This window comes from Suncus etruscus, chromosome 8 (assembly GCF_024139225.1).
Source record: "Suncus etruscus isolate mSunEtr1 chromosome 8, mSunEtr1.pri.cur, whole genome shotgun sequence".
Classification (NCBI taxonomy): domain Eukaryota; kingdom Metazoa; phylum Chordata; class Mammalia; order Eulipotyphla; family Soricidae; genus Suncus; species Suncus etruscus.
This window is the reverse complement of record NC_064855.1, coordinates 24,598,759-24,619,334: the sequence shown is the minus strand read 5'-3', so window position 1 is coordinate 24,619,334 and position 20,576 is coordinate 24,598,759. Positions and strand designations below refer to the sequence as shown.

The window sequence follows — 20,576 nt, the reverse complement described above, 5'->3', positions numbered from 1 at the left end:
GTGGCAGGAGACTGGGCCTCTGGGGCCAACTTGTGGCAGGCTCTACCTTTTTATACTTAGGGCAGTAGTCACAGGAGGGTGTATCATCACCTCTTAAAGATACATTGATAGTAATCCCCTTGAATACGTTAACAGCTCTCATTCAAGGGTTCCCTGTATTATATTAAATGACAGGATCAAAACCCAGGAGGGAGGAGGACTCTAAGAAGCAAAGGTGACCTAGGAAGAATTCCTGGAGGTAGAGCTCTGGGGCTTGAAGAGAGGGCAGGGTTTAGAGGAAGGGCGTTCAGGGGAGGCTCAGCGGCTCTTACCTAGGAGAACACAAGGGACTGGTTTGGAGAGCGAGCAAGGCCTGAATTGCCCAAAGCCAGAGCAGAGGAGTTGAGAGGGAGGAGAGAAGACAAGGAGTTGCGGCAGCTCTGCAGAATCCCCTTCTCTCTCCCCTCTCCCCAGGCCCTTCATGCAACTGGGAGATGACTGTGAAGCAAAGAACCAAAGACAACAGGGCTCAGCACCAGAAGCAAAGGGGCTGTTCCCCAGGCCCTCCCAGTGCCAAATGACTGGGGCTGGGGAGGAGGGAATCCAGCAGTCCCCAGCTCTACTGCTCTGTAGTTCTTCCAGGCAGTGGTCCTCAAACTATGGCCTGCGGGCCACATATTGTATTTGTATCTGTTTTGTTTCTTCATTGCAAAATAAGATATATGCAGTGTGCATAAGAATTCGTTCATAGGGCCCGAAGAGATAGCACAGCGGCGTTTGCCTTGCAAGCAGCCGATCCAGGACCAAAGGTGGTTGGTTCGAATCCCGGTGTCCCACATGGTCCCCCGTGCCTGCCAGGAGCTATTTCTGAGCAGACAGCCAGGAGTAACCCCTGAGCACCGCTGGGTGTGGCCCAAAAAAAAAAAAAAAAAAGAATTCGTTCATAAGTTTTGTTTTTACTATAGTCAGACCCTCCAATGGTCTGAGGGACAGTGAACTGGCCCCCTGTTTAAAAAGTTTAAGGACCCCTAGGGGGTCACACATCATCCTCCCTAATCTCCCGTCCCCCACCCTGATCTGAAGCTCTGAGAAGGAGATTTCCCATCTGGTTGCTGGAAGCCCTGCTGTGTTATGGAGCCTCCACACCGCTGGGATCATTCATCCCTGACAGGGCTCAGGAACCTGGGCTCCCTGCCCTGATTTGAGGCAGAGGAGCCGGGGTTCACTCCCAGCAGGGAGGCAGCTCAGCTGGGTCTCTCTCACCTCTATTTCCACCCACAAACCCTTTGTGGACTCCCAGGAGATGGACTCCCTGGTTCCAGGGAAGATGGCCTGACCTTAAAAGTGAGGTACAGCCGGCCAGAGCAGAGGCACAAGCCATAGGCTAGCCTAGGACAGACCACGGTTCAATCCCCAGCATTCCATATGGTCCCTCAGCCAGTAACAATTGTTTTTGTTTGTTTGTTTTTTGGGGCCACACCCAGCGGTGCTCAGGGGTTAGTCCTGGCTGTCTGCTCAGAAATAGCTCCTGGCAGGCACGGGGGACCATATGGGAAACCGGGATTCAAACCAACCACCTTTGGTCCTGGATCAGCTGCTTGCAAGGCAAACGCAGCTATGCTATCTCTCTGGGCCCCAGGAGCAATTTCTAAGCGCAGAGCCAGGAGTAACTCCTGAGGGTCACAGGGTGTGGCCCAAAAACAAACACAAAAAGTGAGGTACAGTAGGGCAAGACTGCCTCTGGGTCTCCTGTATGTGTCACTGTCACTCCCAGCTAACAGTGGCACTTGGCTAGACTCCTGGGCACCTACTAAAATGGCACCTTTGGTCACTACAGCATGAAGGCTCACTCCCTCTCTGAGTCACTCCCTGCCAGAAAGCCTTTCTTGGGAGAGCAGGAGGGACCCCACTTACTACAGGCAGCCAAAGAGCAGCACCACCCAGAAGGCTGGAGAAACGATCTAAGTAAGGGCAGAAGCAGTGGCACAAGCAGTAGGGAGGGTGCCTTGCTACGCACTAACCTAGGACGGACTGCGGTTTGATCCCCAGGAGTCCCATATGGTCCCCCAAGCCAGGAGCAATTTCTGAGCGCATAGCCAGGATTAACCCCTGAGCGTTTTGGGCCCAAAATGCCAAAAAAAAAGGGGGAGGGAGTAGAAAGCCTGTCTAGAGTACAGGCAGGGGTGGAGTGGGGAAGAGGGAGATTTGGGATATTGGTGATGGGAATGTTGCACTGGTGAAGGGGGGGTGTTCTTTACATGATCGAAACCCAACTACAATCATATTTGTAATCAAGGTATTTACATAAAGATATTAATAAGAAAAAAAGAAATTATCTAAGTAAAGGCAGGGGTCAAATAGGCAACCAGTGAGAGACCTCGCCAGCCATCGCTGTCTGCCAGCAGCAGAGGCAGCAAACTGAGCACTCCCTGGCCAGTGGCAAGGAGGGGATGGGATGGGCTGGAGGAAGCCAGAGTACGTTCTTCTTTTTCTTTTTCCTCTTCCTCCTCCTCCTGGTGCATCTTCCAGTCTCTTGGCCCATGAGCCAGTGCCTACCCAGAGACAGCTCAGATTAACAGAAGCGTCGCAGCTCAGCGCCTCGATGGCTGGGGCTGGGAGGAGAGGGCTGTGCCCTCTGTGTGTGTGTGTGGGGGGGGGGGGAGTCCCTGAACCTGAGGAGCTTCTCGGAGCAGGGCCTTCCAAGGAACAGATGGAGAGTGGGCAGTTGAGTGCAGCTGAGCTTCTCTGCCTTACCTGGCTCTACAGATCTACACCAGGGCTGGCACCCCATCTTCCAGCCTCCCCTCAGCTGGCTCAGCCCAAGTTGAATCCCTGTAGTTCCCGAGTGCCTCTTTTTTGACAAAGTGTGGCAGCACACCCAGAAACCCCCATTTCTAAAACAAGCAAACGCCAGGGCTTTGCCTTGCCCCAAAGGCCAAATTGTGGGCCAGAAGGCAGGTGCGTCCTCTGGGAGACTCTGGGCCCCTAGCCCCACCCCCCTAAACATTTGAGCAGGTGGGGGAGGACAGAAACCAAGGGCCCCTTGGCACTGCACCCCAAGCTTGAGTGAAAAGAAAACATAAACTTGACGGCTGAGCTCTTCAGGGCAACTTTCAGGCTCAGCTATCAGAAATTCTGCCACTGTGCAGGCTGCAGAGCTGCGGCAGGCAGGGAAGGAAGAGAGGGAGAGAGGCCCCAGAGAACTGGGAAAACTGGGGGGGGGGGGCACTAATCAGGACCTCGAAGGCCTGGAGTGAGGGGGGAATGCTTTCTGCGAGCACTGAAAATGGGCACTGGAGCAAGCCTGGACCTGAAGCTGTTGGGGAGGAAGACAGCAAAGAGGTCTCGGGGTCTCAGAAGCGGGTGGGTGGGTGCACTGGACTAAGGATACTCACCTGTGGGCATCCTCAGAAAAGGCTAAAGGCCCCAAAGATAGACAGGTGTCCAGTGCCCTGAATGTGCCAGTTCTGCTCTACTGAGAGTGGGAGGCCCCATCAAGGCCCTGTACCTGCTTCTGGTTCCACTTGAGGTCGGGGATGAGGACGAAGCCATCCACGGGGTCTGGGTTCTCATAGATGATACGGTCGGCCTCAGCCTTCTTGTCCAGGATGTTGTACACCCACTGGAAGAGGGGAACAGATCACAGCCCTGCATGTGCTCTGGTAAAACCCAGACGTCCCCTCTCCACAGCCCCGATGACACTGGTCCTCGCAGTCAGCACTTGGGGCACTGCCCCAGGTCCCTTCTCAATCCCCAGGGCAAACCAAGATTTGAAGCGTGGGGGGCCGGAGAGACAGCATGGAGGTAGGGCATTTGCCTCGCACACAGAGGGATGGTGGTTAGAATCCCGGCATCCCGTATGGTCCCCTGAGCCTGCCAGAAGTGATTTCTGAGCGTAGAGCCAGGAGTAACCCCTGAGCATTGCTGGGTGTGACCCAAAAACCAAAAAAATAAAATTATATATATATATACATATATATATATAAAGATTTAAAGCGTCCACTGAGGACCCCACCCCTGGATCATAGTCTCTGCTAACACGGCAGGGTGTGTTACAAAGCACATAGCAGTCATGAACCCCATTTCTAGCCTTCTCTCCACCTTGGGGTCTGTCATCTCCTCTACCTGCCCACCCTTCAGGGAGCCTGTGCTGAGATGATGTCACATCATCCCTGAGGCCTGGTGATCTTTCTGAAACAGCTGCCCGTGGGAGGCTGAGCACAGAGGTCAAAGCAGCGGCCTCCAACTCGGGGCACATCCTGCAAACACAACTTCCTACAAAGTCAGGCTCTCAGAGTGAAGGGTGTGTGAGTGAGGGGACGCACATGGCTCAGTTCCAGCCAGGCAGAACATGGCCAAGGTCATGGGCAACTAGCCCAGGCCTAGAGCCACTGGGGGTGGGGGAAGGAGCAGGAGGCCAGGCTGGGCTGCCACAGGCCTGCTCCACTGTGAGAGTCCCCCCAACATAAAAGGGCACATCATCAAGAGTCATGCACCGGGGCCGGAGAGATAGCATGGAGGTAAGGCGTTTGCCTTTCATGCAGGAGGTCATCGGTTCGAATCCCGGCGCCCCATATGGTCCCCTGTGCCTGCCAGGAGCAATTTCTGAGCCTGGAGCCAGGAATAACCCCTGAGCACTGCCAGGTGTGACCCAAAAACCAAAAAAAAAAAAAAAAAAAAAAAAAAAAAAAAGAGTCATGCACCCCCGGGGTCCATCTTGGGCTGCACAGGCGAAGCTCACCATCAAACCCCCCAACCCTACCCACTGAAATCTCTCTGGGAATCTGACCTTGAGCAGCCCAGAAAATTGGGCAACTCCTGTAAGGGTCCAGGCGAGGCCATCCCCAGCCTAGCTTCACATGCCCTGGGCAACCTTGGACTCTGAGGCTCGAGGCACCTACACCTCAAGGTCACAGTAAGTGCCTGAGAGCCTGACAGCCGGGGTGGTGGGAAACTCCAATACTGTGAGGTCAAGACAAAACTCCTGGGGAGCCTTGAGGGGCATGAGAGGGACAGGAACGTGGTGCTGATTCAGTAGTGGGTGACAGTGTCTGTCATGACTACACAAGGAGGGGGATTGTGGGAACCCCCATATAGCACGTAAAAGTTTACTCAGTTCATTCCATTCTGAACCTGACACCAGGCTTCAGGCCACGGGGGGACAAAGGACAGACATCCCCAAAGAGGGGACAGGGAAAACACCCATTGGGGTTGAGATGGGAAGTGAGGACTTGGGCAGTGCGGCCCTTCCCCTGCCTTTCCTCAGCTGTCACCCTGTTGTGCCAGAAGCCCTAGCCCCTCTCCGGTGTTTGCCTGACAAGGCTGTGCTGTTGGCTCAGAGGTGGAGTGTAAATGGCCTCTGGGGTGCTGGTTCGGTGACTCACACAGGCCCGGCTGCCATCTGCTTGCATCTAAGAAGGGATATTGGGGCAGAGTTCAAGGCACAGACACTCTTTCAGGTCAGGTCGCCCCCGACAGTCTCCAAAAAGTCAGGCTGGCCTCCCTATTGTGTCTCCCAAAGGGCTGCCACAAGGATTAGAGGAGACATGCTGGGGCCAGAACTCAGCACCTCCCAGGTATGCCCAGGAGGCCAGGCCAGAACGGTCACCAGCTTTTCCACACAGGGTGTGGAAGAGTTCAGGGTTATGGTCCCTGAACTGAGGCCCTTTGGGCAGTTGCTGGGCAGCACCACCCCTTCCTCTGGAAGACAGGAAAGGGGTCTGTGTGGGGCTGACAGGGACAAGCCAGAAGGATTCCGTACAACATTCACTGGGCCCCCAATCCCACCCACACAGCTGGGCCTCCTGTTGGAAGAGAAAATACAGGCACTGAAGAGCAAGGTGCAAGTTCAAGAGACAAAGTCAGCAAGGACCAGCCTCATCCATCGTGGTTAATTCTGAGTAGCCACCTGGGGCCCTTCCAGGCAGAGGCACAGCCGGGCACAGGTCCAAGCTAAGAAGTCAGGCTTTTAGGGCAGGGATTGCATATGGGGATACAGGAGCTGCCCCAACCCCCCAGGGAATGGGATCCACCATGAGTCTGCAAGGTGTGTCTGTGTGATGTGACTGTGGTGTGTCTGTGAAGTATATGTGGTGTGTTTGTGTGGAGTGTCTGTATGATGTGACCATGGTATGTCTTTGTGATGCATCTGTATGGTGTGATTTGTGGTGTCTGTGTGGTGTGTGACTGGTATGTGGATGCATTTGTGGTGTATCTGGGTGCATTAGGGAGATGATAACTCAGACCTATACCAGGCTGGCTGGCTGCAGGTGGAAAGAGACCAAGTCTAGACACGAGGGACATAGGCAGAGGGCCAAGCTTATGCTCTGCAGGCAGAAGCCCCAGGTGCTAGGACTCTGGCCCTCTGAGCCAGAGGAGCAAAGCCAACTCCTGGGCCTGAGACCAGCATGGCTGTCTCTAGCCTTCTCCCAAGATACTGCACACCATTCGCCTGGTATATGTGGTGTATGTTATTGGGCTGTGCAGTACATGTGAGTCTACGTGTGTCTGTGAGATGTGTGTGTGCACGAGAAGGTTTTATGTAAGTCTGTATGATTGGAACTAGAGAGATAGCACAGTGGTAGGGCATTTGCTTTGCATGCAGCCAACCCAGGACAGATGGTGGTTTGAATCCCAGCAACCCATATGGTCCCTCAAGCCTGTCAACAGTGACTTATGAGCATAGAACCAGGAGTAACCCCTAAGCACTGCCAGGTGTGACCTAAAAACCAAAAGAAAAAAAAAGTCTTATGATGATGCATGTGCCAGAGATTGTGTGTGTCTGTGTAGTATATGTGTGCCAGAGAGCTTTATGTGTCTGTGTATGTGTATGTGTGTGACAGAGAATTATGTCAATGTGATACATGCCTGTGCCAGAGAGTTGTGTGTCTGTGTGTTATGTGAATGAGCTAGAAAGCTGTGTATGTGAGTCTGATATATGAGTGTGTGCAGAGGGCTATGTGATTGAGTTTGTATGACATATGTCAGCCCCTGGGACAGACTGTTGCACAGGAGATGAGCTCTGGGGGGGGGGGGAATCCCTGAACCCTGCAGGGTCCCCAACCTCTAGCACATGGTTACCTGGACGCTCAGGCTCTGGGTCTCCAGGTGTGGCAGAGTGACACTCTTGTAGTCAGCACCCGTCTCGCAGACCAGGCGGAGGTCCTGGCGCAGGTACTTCTGGAGGTGCTTCTCAGTGGCTGGGTAAACTACGGTTGCCTTGACATCTGCAAGGACAGTGTGTGGCCCAGGCTGCCATTAGGGGCTCAGCAGGGCCTATCCCACTGCTGTTCCCACCCATCTCAGTTCTTTTTTTTTTTTTTTCCGGCCACACCCGTTTGATGCTCAGGGGTTACTCCTGGCTAAGCGCTCAGAAATTGCCCCTGGCTTGTGGGGACCATATGGGATGCCGGGGGATCGAACCACGGTCCTTCCTTGGCTAGCGCTTGCAAGGCAGACACCTTACCTCTAGCGCCACCTCACCAGCCCCCGATCTCAGTTCTGAACGAAGGGCCCAGGCCCACTGGTATATATGTTCTGAGATCCACTGCTTCCTGGTACCTGCATAAAGTTCCTGATCATAGCGAAATAAGGTTGCCAGGGACGACCTACAGGACCCTCAGCCCTCTCTTGGTGTGTTCACTGTGTTCTCCACAGAGGAGGTGAGGGGTCACAGAGTTTGTTTCCAGAACCTGGACAACTCCTCAATGTACCCAAAGCAGCCTGGGTTGAACCTGTTGCTTCTACCTGTGCAGGCCTGGTCTTGCCCCTGCCTGCACTGGCTCATCCCCAGAAAGGCCCTGACTCTAGCCTCATGCTTTGACCTGTATGCCCGGCTCCCCTTGGCTGTCAGCTGAGGACCAGCATAGTTCCCAGGACTGAGCAAGTTCCTGCCCACACAGAGGCTGGAATAATGTCTCCTACAGAGACGCTACGTCAGGCCTGACAACTTCAAACCAGAGCCTCTCCCACATGGCACCCCCCATGTCCCGACCTTGCATACTCATCCTAGCATGGGGGCTGAGGGTGTTACAGGGGGCCAGTGGTTCTTTGCACTGTGCTCTTTGCATACACGAAAGCATGGAGGCAGCGCTGAGCAAACCCACTGTTCTACTGGGCTGTGCCCATTGTTACTGGTTAGTCTGGGCTGGTGGTAGACAAGCCTGAGTGATGGCAATGCTGGCCAGGACAGACAGGACCTCTGCCGTATAACAGCCTAATTCTCCTGGCCTGGCAGAAGATACGAGGGCTCTCAATCTGGGACTCCCCGAGTGCTTCCCAACTGAAAACTATAGAGTCTATAAGCATAGTTTTGTCTGCCCAGATGCCCAACTGGTCTGGGTGCTGGGGACACGGCCTCTCAGCATTCAGCCCCCAGCCTTCCTCTCTGCATTAGTGGCAGGTAGTAAGGGAGCAGCCTGTCATCCCCACAAGCTGGCCCATCCATGCTGGCATCAGTGCCAGGCTGTGTCCTGAAAAGCTGTTCCCTCATGATCAGCACACCAGGAGGCCCTGGATGTCAGCTCCAGCCACTGTACCCTTGGGATGCTTCCATGGACAACATCAGCACTGCCCATGGACGGGCCTTGCCCGGGCACCACACCGTGGGTGAGCCATGGGGCAGCTTCGCATCAAGCCAGGCGCTTCTTGGCCCCAGTGAGTGTCCTCCAGGGCAGCCCTGGCCACAAAAACTCTCACTCATCTCAGAACACCCACTAGCTTCTTTGGAGTCTCCCTTTGTGCTTTGTCAGAACTGTTTGGCCCTCAGAGCCTGGATTGGCACTCTGGAAAAGCACTTACTGAATACACTGACGTGGGATCTGGTCTCTGTAGGCTTTTGACCCAGGAAGAGCACTACTGATCCAAAGAGGGGGAAAGAACAATAAAGTCAATGTGCTCCCCAGTGAGAAGAATGTGAGCAAACTCTAGAATATGTGCCGTCCAGGTGCGGCTGTGCTTAACAGGCATGCGGTCAAGAGTCAATCCCTGACCCCTTGCGTGAAAATATGCCGGGGAACAGGAGACCGTATTCAAATAGGAAACTGTCTCCAAAATACCTGCCCAGAGATTATCCATTAACACATCGGGAGACTGGGAACTGCCCAGCGAGAACACGGCTTAGAACAGGGCAAACCCACTTGGCAGCCGCCCTAGGGAGGGGCCCTGGAATTCTGGCTAAATGATGAAGCAATAGCACAAACCCCCTCCAGGAACAGTCTGTGAAACAAGAGGCTCTGTGAGGCAGAGGGGACAGAGCAGAGGACAAGGCAAAGGAGGGCAGGCTGCACTGGATCCAGGCTGGGGGATGGAGGTGGCCTGAGTCCGGCTATGGAAAGGAATCGAGGCAGTTGTATGTGGACGGACAGGAATCGGCCTCAATGGATTCTTTTTTTTTTTTTTTTTTTTGATTTTTCAGGCCACACTGTTTGATGCTCAGGGGTTACTCCTGGCTAAGTGCTCAGAAATTGCCCCTGGCTTGGGGGTACCATATGGGATGCTGGGAGATCGAACCTCGGTCTCGATCTTTCCTTGGCTAGCGCTTGCAAGGCAGACACCTTACCTCTAGTGCCACTCGCCAGCCCCCCTCAATAGATTCTTAAGACTAATCCCCAGACACACAGGCTGCAGTATTTAGCAATGAAGTGTTAGCACGTCGGCAACTTGCTTTTCGATAAGTAATGATAATTGTCACCACATGCTGTTATGTGAGTGTGCAGAGAACACATGAACGCATTGCAATGGCAAAGGCAGAGAAATGTTCCTGTAAAAGGTGGGTAAGCTCTGGGTATTTTCAAATACCTCTCTGCAAGGCTGAATTCTTTGTTTCCAAACTAAACTTTATTTATTTATTTTTATTATTTATTTATTTATTATTATTGTTTGTTTGTTTGTTTAAAGTATTGGGGCCAGAGCAATAGCACATTTGTAGGGCATTTGTTTGCCTTGCATGAAACCAACCTCGGTTGGATCACCTGCATCCCGTATGATACCCCAAGCCTGCCAGTAATATCTGAGATCAGAGCCCTGAAATAACCCCTGAGCCCCACTGGGTATGGTAACTAACAGCCCTCCTCCTCTCTCCCCTTTCTTCCTACCTCCCCTCCTCCCACCTCACTCCTCTCCTCTTCTCACCCTCCCTCTCCCCCCCACCTTCATCTTTCATTCATTGTTCATTCACTTTCCCTCTTCCACGCCTTTATACCTTCATTTATTTACACATTCATTCCTCACAACCAGTGTGGCCTCACCCCTACTTACCTCATCCCTCCTCACCCCACACACCCTTCACCTCACCTCTATTCACCTCTCACCTCTTCACCTCACACACCTTTTACCTCACTCCTCCTCACCCCACAGACCCCTCACTTTACACACCCCTCCTCACCCCAAACTTCACTTTTCCTTACCCATCCTCACCTCATACATGCCTCACCTTCCACACCCCTCACCCCTTACCTCAACCCTGCTCATCACAGTTCACCCATCCTCACCCTATACACACCTCACCTCACCCCTCTCACCCCACACTTACCCCTTCCACATCCCACCTCACTTGGATGACAGAAAGTGCCGAGTATACCCTCTGGACCCCTCAGTATGGTCTAAGCAGAACTGCAAATCAGGGACTCTCAGAATTTGATGCTGAAACTTCCACGCAAGCATAAATAATGTCTAGGCTAAGATGCTTTTTGGGAACATGGAATTACCAATGACTATATTGGCTCAATTTTCTTTTTTCTTTTTTGGTTTTTGGGTCACATCGGCAGCGCTCAGGGGTTCCTCCTGGCTCTACACTCAGAAATTGCTCCTGGCAGGCTTGGGGGATCATATGGGATGCCAGAATACAAACTACTGATCTTCTGCATGCAAGGTAAATGCCTTGCCTCCATACTATCTCTCCATCCCCCTATTGGCTCGTTTTTCTATAAGTGCATCACTAATTCACTGCCACATCCATTTCTCTATTCACATAAACCTGCCTTCACTACCCACACCCCCCCCCACCTTTTTGGTATTTTAGACAACACCCAACTGTGCTCAGGGGCTCAGCCCTCTGCTCAGGGGTCACTCCTGACAGGGCTCTGGAAACAATGTAATGCTGGGTTTGAGCCAAAGGCTGGGCTCCTATATGCAAAGCTTGTCTTCCAGTCCTTTGAGCCATGCACCCCACACTCGGCCCCAGGGGATCCCCACCCTTGACCTCCAGCCATGGCACCCCTTTTCATGCTGATGTGGAAAAGACATCGATTCTCACAGCCCCATATGTTAACAGGACCATAAACTGGCATTTCTATTATGCTCTAGCTGCTGCTGCCAGGGTGGGAATGGCAGCATCAGGGCACAGATTTGCCAAGAGATGGGCATGTGCACAGGAGTGTCTATGGACTAGAACACTTGAAAATCCCTCCTTTCCCCCCTCCCATTTTTATTTGGAACCATGATTATAATCCTGGACAATAATAGAGTTTCAAGGGTCAGAGAGATGATAGCACAGTGAGTAAGGCCCTTGCCATGAAGAGCACGCCCCATCCGGATTTAATCCCTGATTCATTAAACCCTGCAAAATGCAAATAATAGTTTCAGGCATAGGATACGGCAGCACCACACCTGTCCCCGAGTATCAGCAGGTCCCTCACTTACATCTCTCAGCCCCCCTCTCTTCCGGCAACCCCGTAGACTCAACCTGGGCTGTTACCACTGCCTGTTTTATTTGTTTTGTTTTGTTTTGTTTTGTTTTGGTTTTGGGTCACACCCGGCAACGCTCAGGGGTTACTCCCTGGCTCTATGCTCAGAAATCGCTCCTGGTAGACTTGGGGAACCATATAGGATGCCGGGATTCGAAACAAAGTCCTTCTGCATGCGAGGCAAATGCCCTACCTCCATGCTATCTCTCCAGCCCCACCACTGCCTGTTTTAAAACCCTTACGATGTTTTCTCACACCAGCACTTGAGACCAATCGTTGTGGACAGGATCCCTCTCCGGCTGGCTGACTTCACTGGGCCTAACCCTCCAGTTTCCATCCTGGAGCAGCAAGTAAGAGCAATTCATCTTCTCTTGGTGCAGAGAAATTCTACTGAGCCTGCAGACTGGATCTTCATCCTCTGGATGCTTAGCTTTTGGGAAATGACTTTATTCTTTCACTGAATTTAGAACTGGATCAAGGAAATCAATGAGATAACAACCTCCAGACTTGGAACATGGGGCTCTATGATCACACAGACCACATGTACTCCATTTCATTTCCCCATGGCAAACTGAACAGTCCTTGACACTCAGGGTGGTCACAAGCTTCATCTTAAGATTGTGTCTTGGGCTGGAGAGATAGCACAGCGGTAGGACATTTGCCTTGCAAGCGGCCGACCCAGGACTGATGGTGGTTCGAAACTTTGGCATCCCATATGGTCCCCCGGGCCTGCCAGGAGCGATTTCTGAGCAGAGAGCCAGGAGTAACTTCTGAGCGCTGCTGGGTGTGGCCCAAAAAACAAAAACAAAATCAAAACAAAACAATAAAGAACCCCATCAAAAAAATTTTTTAAGACAAGACTTTAAAAACATTGTAAACCCATATTAAGTATCCCAGAGCTAAGTCCTACTTATCTTGGGACAGGCCTTGAACTTCAGAACCAAGGTCCGCCCTACTTTGTGTTTGTGTTCTTTAGTTTCTGGGTCCAGAGAGATAGCATAGTGGGGAGGGCGCTTGTCTTACATGTAGCCTACCTGGGTTCAATATCCAACATCTTATATGGTTCCCTAAGCATTGCTAGGAGTGGTTCCAGAGTGCAGAGGCAGGAATTAAGGCCTGAGCACTGCCAGGTATGACCCTCAAAAAAAAAAAAAAAAAACACCAAACCAAATTGTATTTTCTTTTTTTTTTTTTTTTTTTTGGTTTTTCGGGCCACACCCATTTGATGCTCAGGGGTTACTCCTGGCTAAGTGCTCAGAAATTGCCCCTGGCTTGGGGGAACCATATGGGACGCCGGGGGATCGAATCATGGTCCTACCTTGGCTAGCGCTTGCAAGGCAGACACCTTACCTCTAGTGCCACCTCGCTGGCCCCCAAATTGTATTTTCTTTTTTTTTTTTTTTGGTTTTTGGGCCACACCCGGCATTGCTCAGGGGTTACTCCTGGCTGGCTGCTCAGAAAAAGCTCCTGGCAGGCACGGGGGACCATATGGGACACCGGGATTCGAACCAACCACCTTCGGTCCTGGATTGGCTGCTTGCAAGGCAAACGCCTCTGTGCTATCTCTCGGGCCCCAAATTGTATTTTCTAAAACAAATACAGATGATTTACACAAAGAAATTATTAAAGGGCCAAGGACATGCATAGCTCAAGGGGTAGGACATAAGCTCTGCTTGCAAGAATCCTGGATAGAAGCCTGGGTTAGAATCCTTACACTGGGGACAGAGAAACAGCATGGAGGTAAGGTGTTTGCCTTTCATGGAGAAGATCACTGGTTCGAATCCCGGCATCCCAGGTTCTCCCGAGTCTACCAGGAGTGATTTCTGAGCCTGTAGCCAGGAGTAACCCCTGAGCACTGCCGGGTGTGACCCAAAAACCAAAAAAAAAGAAGAATCCTAACACTGATGCTTTCCCTGTGCACAGCTCTTAGCACTAACTAGGAGGTAGCCCTTGAATACTGCTGGGTGGGGCTTCAAAAACCCACAAAAAGGAGAGTTGGAGAGTTAAAGGCTTTTTTGGTCAGGTCAGATGGTTAGGGCCCCTCCATGGAGCACTGGCCTCCTGATGCCACTGGGCCACAATGCCACAGACCACAGTGCCATGGACCATAATGCCACATGGCCATGATGTCATAGGCCTTCTGCTGACTTTTCCTAAGAAGCCTGTATCACTTCCACCTTTCCCCACTATGTCTATTCACAGGAGAAACATGAGTGCTGACCCTCCCCCAAGCAACAGCTGCAGGAACAACTACAGGGCAGAGTGAAGTGCCAGGGAGAGGTCAGGGCTGTAGACTGGCGGGCGGGAGGAAGCCGGGCTTGCAAACCCTCTGCAGTGTTGCTGCAAGGGCTCCCAGAATGTGCCAAAAACAGAGGCCCCTCCTCAACCCTGGAGGGTTCTGTGCAGTGACATCACTGGGGGGGGCACTGCAGCCAGGTTGGGTTGGGTGTGGGGGTGTGGTGGAGCCCCCTACCCACCACAGGGAGGAAGGGTTGTCCCCGCTCTTAAGAGTGGTGCCAATGCCCTGTAGTGGGGCAGGGAGGGGGGCAGATCCTGGCTGAGGGGGGCAGCTCTTCATGCTTGGGGAGACGGATGCCTCTGGGAAGTGGAGTCCATCACACATGTACCCCAGCTGCGGCTGCCTGCAGGCCTGCACCCCTGCGTTTGTCTCTGGGATGCTGTCCCGCCCATCACAACCCAAGGCCACCCTGAAAGGCCTTCTCCGCTGCTCCCCTGTTTGCGAAGTGGAGGTGGGGCTCTGGCCAAGGCAGACTAAGCCAAAGCCTGGGGAAAATGCTGTGGCACAGGAAACCGAAGACACAGAGCCCAGCTGTCTGTGCTCCTTCCACCGAGTCCCGACATGCCGAGGCCAGCCGTGAGCTCACCCCCGTGGCGCGCTGTGGCTTTCGCTCTCCTTCATTAAGTGCAGCCAGCCCAGACTGATGGGACCCAGATGTCAGGGGGTGGGGGTGGGAGTGGGGGGTTGGGGCCTCTTCACTGCCTTTCCCGGGTACTGTCTGGAGGGGTGTCCTAGGAGAGGATCAGGAGTCTCTGGCCCTAGAGGAGGGACAGCCCACTGGCAGGAGACATGCTAGGTCGAAACTTCTAGAAGCTCTCAGGAAGCAGCACAAAAAAAGCCAGAGGGTGAGCAGGGTTCTCACGGAAAGCCTCAACCACTGAGGGGCAACTTCCAAACCACTAATCACCTATCCCCAGGCAGGCAGAGGGTGGTCAGTTGTGAGATGCTGAGGGCAGCAAGCACCTCTTTCTCTCTTTTGCGCTCAGGGACTCCAAGCCCTATGGTACCTCCAATGACACCAATGGCATTACTGGCTGCTAAGGAGGGAGCCACTGTTGCAGGTACTCCATGGGTCTGCACAAGAGAGAAGTTAAGGATGGAAGTTAAGGAAGTTAAATTCTCACACAGTTCTAAGACAGGGCGGACCCCCAGGCATCCTTCCCTCTAAGATTTCTCACATAAGCAACTTCCTGCTCCCCACTGATGGGAGCAAATGGCCAGAGCTGGAGCCAGGCTCATGGGCACTACCTGCACCACCACTGCCTGGTGGGTGCCAGGAGGGGGCAGGCAACCAAGATGGCAGTCCCATGTGCGACAGAGAGGGAGATGGGGAGCAGTCCTGCCTGCCAGCCTGGCCCCACTCTGGGGCGCAACTCCCAGGAAGGCCCTGAAGGCAGTGGCCTCACAGAGTATCCTGGGGGATGGAAACAGGTGAGCTAGTCTTCCCTGGGATGCAGAGAAGAATAGGAGCAGAGGTAGAGGCATTCAGGGGCTGGTACAGATTCATAGGTGGAGAGTTTGGGGCTAGGGTGGGCATCACCTTGAGACAGAGAGACTCCTGCTGGTTGGAGTGGGTGTTGGGGTTTATGGTCCCTCCAAGTCCAAAGGCAGTCGGACTCGGTGGGAAAAGAGACATGGACACAGAGACACAGACACAAATCTAAAGAGAGACTCGGGCCATCACCCACCACCCCCATATCTCTGTCCACATAGTGCTTCCCAGGAAACCTGCCTCTTGCCACCCATACCGAATCAAGTCCAGTGTGAAGTGCCCACATCTCCAGGTGAGAAAGGGCTGCGTTTTTGTTGCAAGTCAGCCCCTGAAGAGGTTGAGAGTAACCCCGTGTCCTCCATGGCCATGCAGTCCACACAAAGGATATGAGGGGAAGCACAGGGAGGATGCAGCCAGGACAATCCTGGCTTTGTTTTGAGTGCCGAGGAGATGTACAGTCCCCCTTCCCTCCTAACTCTATTGCAACAAGAAGCAGGTGGTTCCAGAATACTTATTCTCAAAAAGTAATTCCAAGTCCAGCACTAGCCCTGTACTGGAAGTGACCCCTAAGGCCAGTGCTGATGAGCCCAATCTTTCCTGTAGGGAGCTCATGGGCTAGAATGCAGAAGCGAAAAGGGCCAAGCCACTCTGGCTAAGATCCCAGACCGTCTCACACTCCTGAGGTCCAGGACAATCTGCACACTCTCCGTCCTTGTCAGCAGTTTGGGACTGTGGTAGGCCGGCATCACCCTGGTCTCCCTCAATGTTGCAAGATGAGCTTTTTTTTGTTTGTTTTGTTTTGTTTCTGGGCCACACTCAGGGACACTCAGGGGTTACTCCTGGCTATGAGCTCTGAAATCACTCCTGGCTTGGGGAACCAGATGGGACGCCAGGGGATCAAAGCGCAGTCTGTCCTGGAATAGCCGTGTGCAAGGCAAACACCCTACTGCTGTGCTATTGCTCCAGCCCCTCAGGATGACTTTTTTCCATGCAAAGCTGCTCCCAGGAAGGTTCTGACACTACCCAGTGCTGGTGACTGAGTGCCCCAGTCCAGGGTGTAGCCCTTCCTCCTCTCCCTGTCAATGTGTATAAGACCATACCATACCCAGCACCATGCTATGTGCACACACAGGATCTGTCTCCGTACTCTCAGCTACAGTTACTCCAGAACTCTCCCTGGGGGTCCCCAACAAAGCCAAGCCACAAATACCCAGCCCCTGAAACAGAGACCACAAGAAAAGTTCTAGGTGCCCCCTGCCTTGGTAAAGCAACTGTGGAGGGAGTCAATGAGTTAGGGAGTGAAGGCAGGGGGCCCGAGCAACAGGACAGAGGTGAGGGCACCAGCTTTGCACACAGACATGGGTTTGATACCCAGAACCCTATATGGTCCTGAGCACCATCAGGAGTTAATTTCTGGGGCCATGGGGCCGGCAAAGTGGCACTAGAGATAAGGTGTCTGCCTTGCAAGTGCTAGCCAAGGAAGGACCGCAGTTCGATCCCCTGGCGTCCCATATGGTTCCCCCAAGCCAGGGGCAATTTCTGAGCACTTAGCCAGGAGCATCAAAAGGGTGTGGCCTGAAAAGCCAAAAAAAAAAATGTCTGGGGTCCTAGTGAAAGCACAATGGGTAGGGCATTTGCCTTGCATTGCTGTCTACCGGAGTTCAATCCTCAGCATCCCCTGCCAAGGGTAGCATTAGAGTTACTGCCGGATGTGGCCAAGAAATCAAAATAATATACAAAACATTAAATAAAATGAGTTAATTCCTGAATACAGAGACATGAATAACCCAGGGCATCACTAGGCTTGGGGAAAGAAAGTGTCAGTCTGAAGGAGCAGGAAGGAAGGAGCAAGCTGGAGACAACAGCAAGTGGAAGGGTTACTGCGGGCACCTGTGGGGTGGGCAAGGGGGCTGCTACTCGCCCAGAGCAGAAGGTCTTTGTCCACATCAATAATAAGGCAGTACCTTGCCTGGAGCCTAGAGTTGGTCTTATGCCAGGAAACTTCAGGGGTCGGGTCTCTTTGTATTTAGGCCAAGGTTATTCCTTTCCATGCCCCTCATATTTTGGTGGGCCTATGCAAACAATAATTGCCACTCTCACACCGTTTTTCACTGTGCTCCTTTGACTCTAATCCTTAAAAAAAAACCCACTTAAAATTTGAGGTTAACTTAAGCTAATATGCATGTACATGGAAATGTAAAAAAAATACTATGCCTATAATGTTTAAGGAGTTACGTAAGTTTTATGGCTTTAGATTGCCTTGTGTGCTGTTAAGAAATATTATAACGTGTTACAATCTGGGGACTTGAGGGACAAAGTAATTGTACATGGATTCTGTTTTATTTATCCTAATGTTCTTTGGCTGAAAGTTCAAAGTTAAGATATCAGCAAGGGGATTTCTTCTGAGAATTATGTTATGGGTGATTGTTCTTCCACTGTAACTTTACCTTGTCCTCTTTCTTTGCATCTTTGTTCTCATAATTAAAATAAAAAATTAAAAATAAATACATAAATAATAAGGCAGTAGCAGGACAGTCAGGGGGACAAGCTCTGCCAGAACTCAGGGACCAAGGTTGGATGGTTTCTTTCCTGTTTACCTCCACAGTTGCTCTATCTTTTTGAATGTGGAAGCCACTGAGCTTATAGGCCAGACAAGATGAGGCCAACTCACTTCACTCCTGAGATAATCTTTGAATTCCAACCGGAGAACATGAGGGCTGCAGGTAAGTCTCAGGACACATACAGGCAGGCCTGACCACCAACCAAGGATCTGTCTGCACAACAGGAGGGCAGCCTGGACAAACCTTGACCTCAGCCCCAGTGGGCCCCAGGGGCCCACCACTGCCCATTCACATCCAGACAGGTTGATGGGGAGGAAAAGTAACAAAATGACCAAAGTGAAGAGCCAGCACCAGCATGTCCACAAATGTGCCACCAACAATGGGCCAGAAGGTAATTTCTAAAACCATCTTTTATTTGGGGGGGGGGTCACACCCAGTGGCACTTGGGGGCTACTCCTGGCTCTACACTCAGAAATCACTTCTGGCTGGCTCAGGAGACCATATAGAGTGCTGGGATTTGAACCACCGTCAGTCCTGGGTCAGCTGAGTGCAAGGCAAACACCCTAGCGCTGTGCCATATCTCCGGCCCCTAAAACCATCTTAATGATAGTTAAGTAGAATGATAATCCTAGTCAGAGAAGAGAACATGATTGGGCCTAAAAGCAAGAGAACAGGATGCTCAGAAAATGAACTAAAGTGAGTTGAAAAGGAAAGAAAGTTTTAAACACTGCTTAGTAAAAACTAAAGTGGCTTAGCAAAAGCCCCCTAAAGAGATGACAGCCCATTTCAAAGGTCTGGTAGCTGAGACTTATTGCTAAGATTATTAGTTGTGCCCCAGAAGCCTGCTGCTCCTAGAACTGACCTTGTCAACCTGGCCTTGCAAGACACACATCCTAGTTACTGCCACCCAAATTCCTAGAATTAACCACAGTACTCCTTTCCTGAGTTAGGTTAAAATTATTTTACTATCTATCTATGAATGACTCAGGACATTTCATAACTGACCCAAATTACTATATGTATTTTTCATCCTTTCTATATGGTTGGCTCAGATATTTTATATATTTTTTGTTTTGTTTGGGGGCCACACCAGCAATGCTCAGGGCTTACTCCTGGATCTGCACTCAGGACTTATTCCTAGCAGTACTCAAGGAATGCTGGCGATAAAACCAAGGTTGGCCATATATAAGACAAGTCCCTGACCTGCTGTGCTATTGCTCCAACCCTATACTCTATATACAACTTACTTTTCACCTCAACCATGGGTCCATGCCTCCTGCCTAGCCTCCCTCGCTCCCCCCACCCCCGCCACAACCAGTTAACTAACGAATCTACAGAAAGTAGAAGTTTCCCCGTCTTTAGCAGCCCAGATACAAGTATCCCCTAAAACTAAAACGCTGGATGGGTCTCTCTTTCTTTGTCTTTCTGTCTCTGTCTCCCTCTCCTTCCCTCTCTCCCCCGACTCCATCCCTCCTCTGCTATGTGTGTCTAACCAGTGCACTCTCTTTGCTCACTAAATAGTCTCACTCCTGGTAAATCCTTTTACCTTCCCACAATTTGGACTCAGAAAGGTCTCCTGTGCCTGTGAACCCTTCAGAAACCTCTGTGGGAAAAAAAACAAAGTCAATGTGGCAGAGGTCAGGCAAGAGAGGATGTGTGAGGGGAAGGAAGGCAGGCAGTTCAAGGGCCCAGCAAGGAAGTGGAAGGACTCTAGTGTTTCCAGTAAGAGAAAAAAAAGGAAGCAAGGCGGGGGGTGTGGGGTGGAGGGGGGATACACACAAACACACACCCCAACCCAAAACTTGCTGGCAAAAAATGCACAGGTCTGTAAGGCACTAGCCTTGCTTTCTGTTCATCCTATTTGAGTCTCCAGCACCTGGAGCAGAAACAGGAGCACTCCTGATTAAAGAGCCAGGAATAGCCCCTGAGCACTGCCCACTGTGTCCCTAAAACTAAAAAATAATAAAATAAAATAAAATAATCCAACTTATCATAAAACTTTGGGGCCAGAGCAATAGCACAGCGGTAAGGAGTTTTGCCTTGTATGTGGCCAACACAGAACAGACTCCGAGTCGAATCCCGGCTTCCCTGAGCCTGCCAGGCTCAACTTCTGAGTGCAGAGCCATGAGTAACTGGCCACTCAGGGTTACTCGCTCAGAAGTCGTTCCTAGCAGGCACAGAGGACCATATGGGATTTGAACCACCATCTGTTTGAATCAGCTGAGTGCAAGGCAATTGCCCTACCACTGTGCTCTCTCTCCGACCCCAGCATAGGGCATTTCTGAAATAAAAACACATATATTTTTGGTACTGGTTTGGGAGGGCACAACTGACAGCATTAGTGCAGCACTACTGACAACTCGAGAGTTACCCCTAGCAGTGGTTGGAATATGAGGGTGGAGGGGCTGGTTGGTGACCAGATCCAAGGCTCCTGCAGCTAAGCAAGTGCCCTAGCTTTTAAACCATTTCCCCAGCCCATGATTTCATGATTTGACTTTAAACCAAATGGTCTCAAAGTTCCCAGAGAAATGAATGGTAGAAAAAATTCTTTCCCAGACACA

The 20,576-nt window shown here is 51.7% G+C and overlaps 1 protein-coding gene across 1 annotated transcript in view; it reads right to left on the bottom strand.

Moving 5' to 3' along the window:
• DCPS (decapping enzyme, scavenger) overlaps positions 1 to 20,576 on the bottom strand; it is a 43,239-nt gene that overhangs the window by 3,736 nt on the left and 18,927 nt on the right. The window contains 2 exon segments of the mRNA XM_049778428.1: positions 3,488 to 3,601; positions 7,060 to 7,205. Of these exon segments, the coding sequence (XP_049634385.1) occupies positions 3,488 to 3,601; positions 7,060 to 7,205 (260 nt within the window).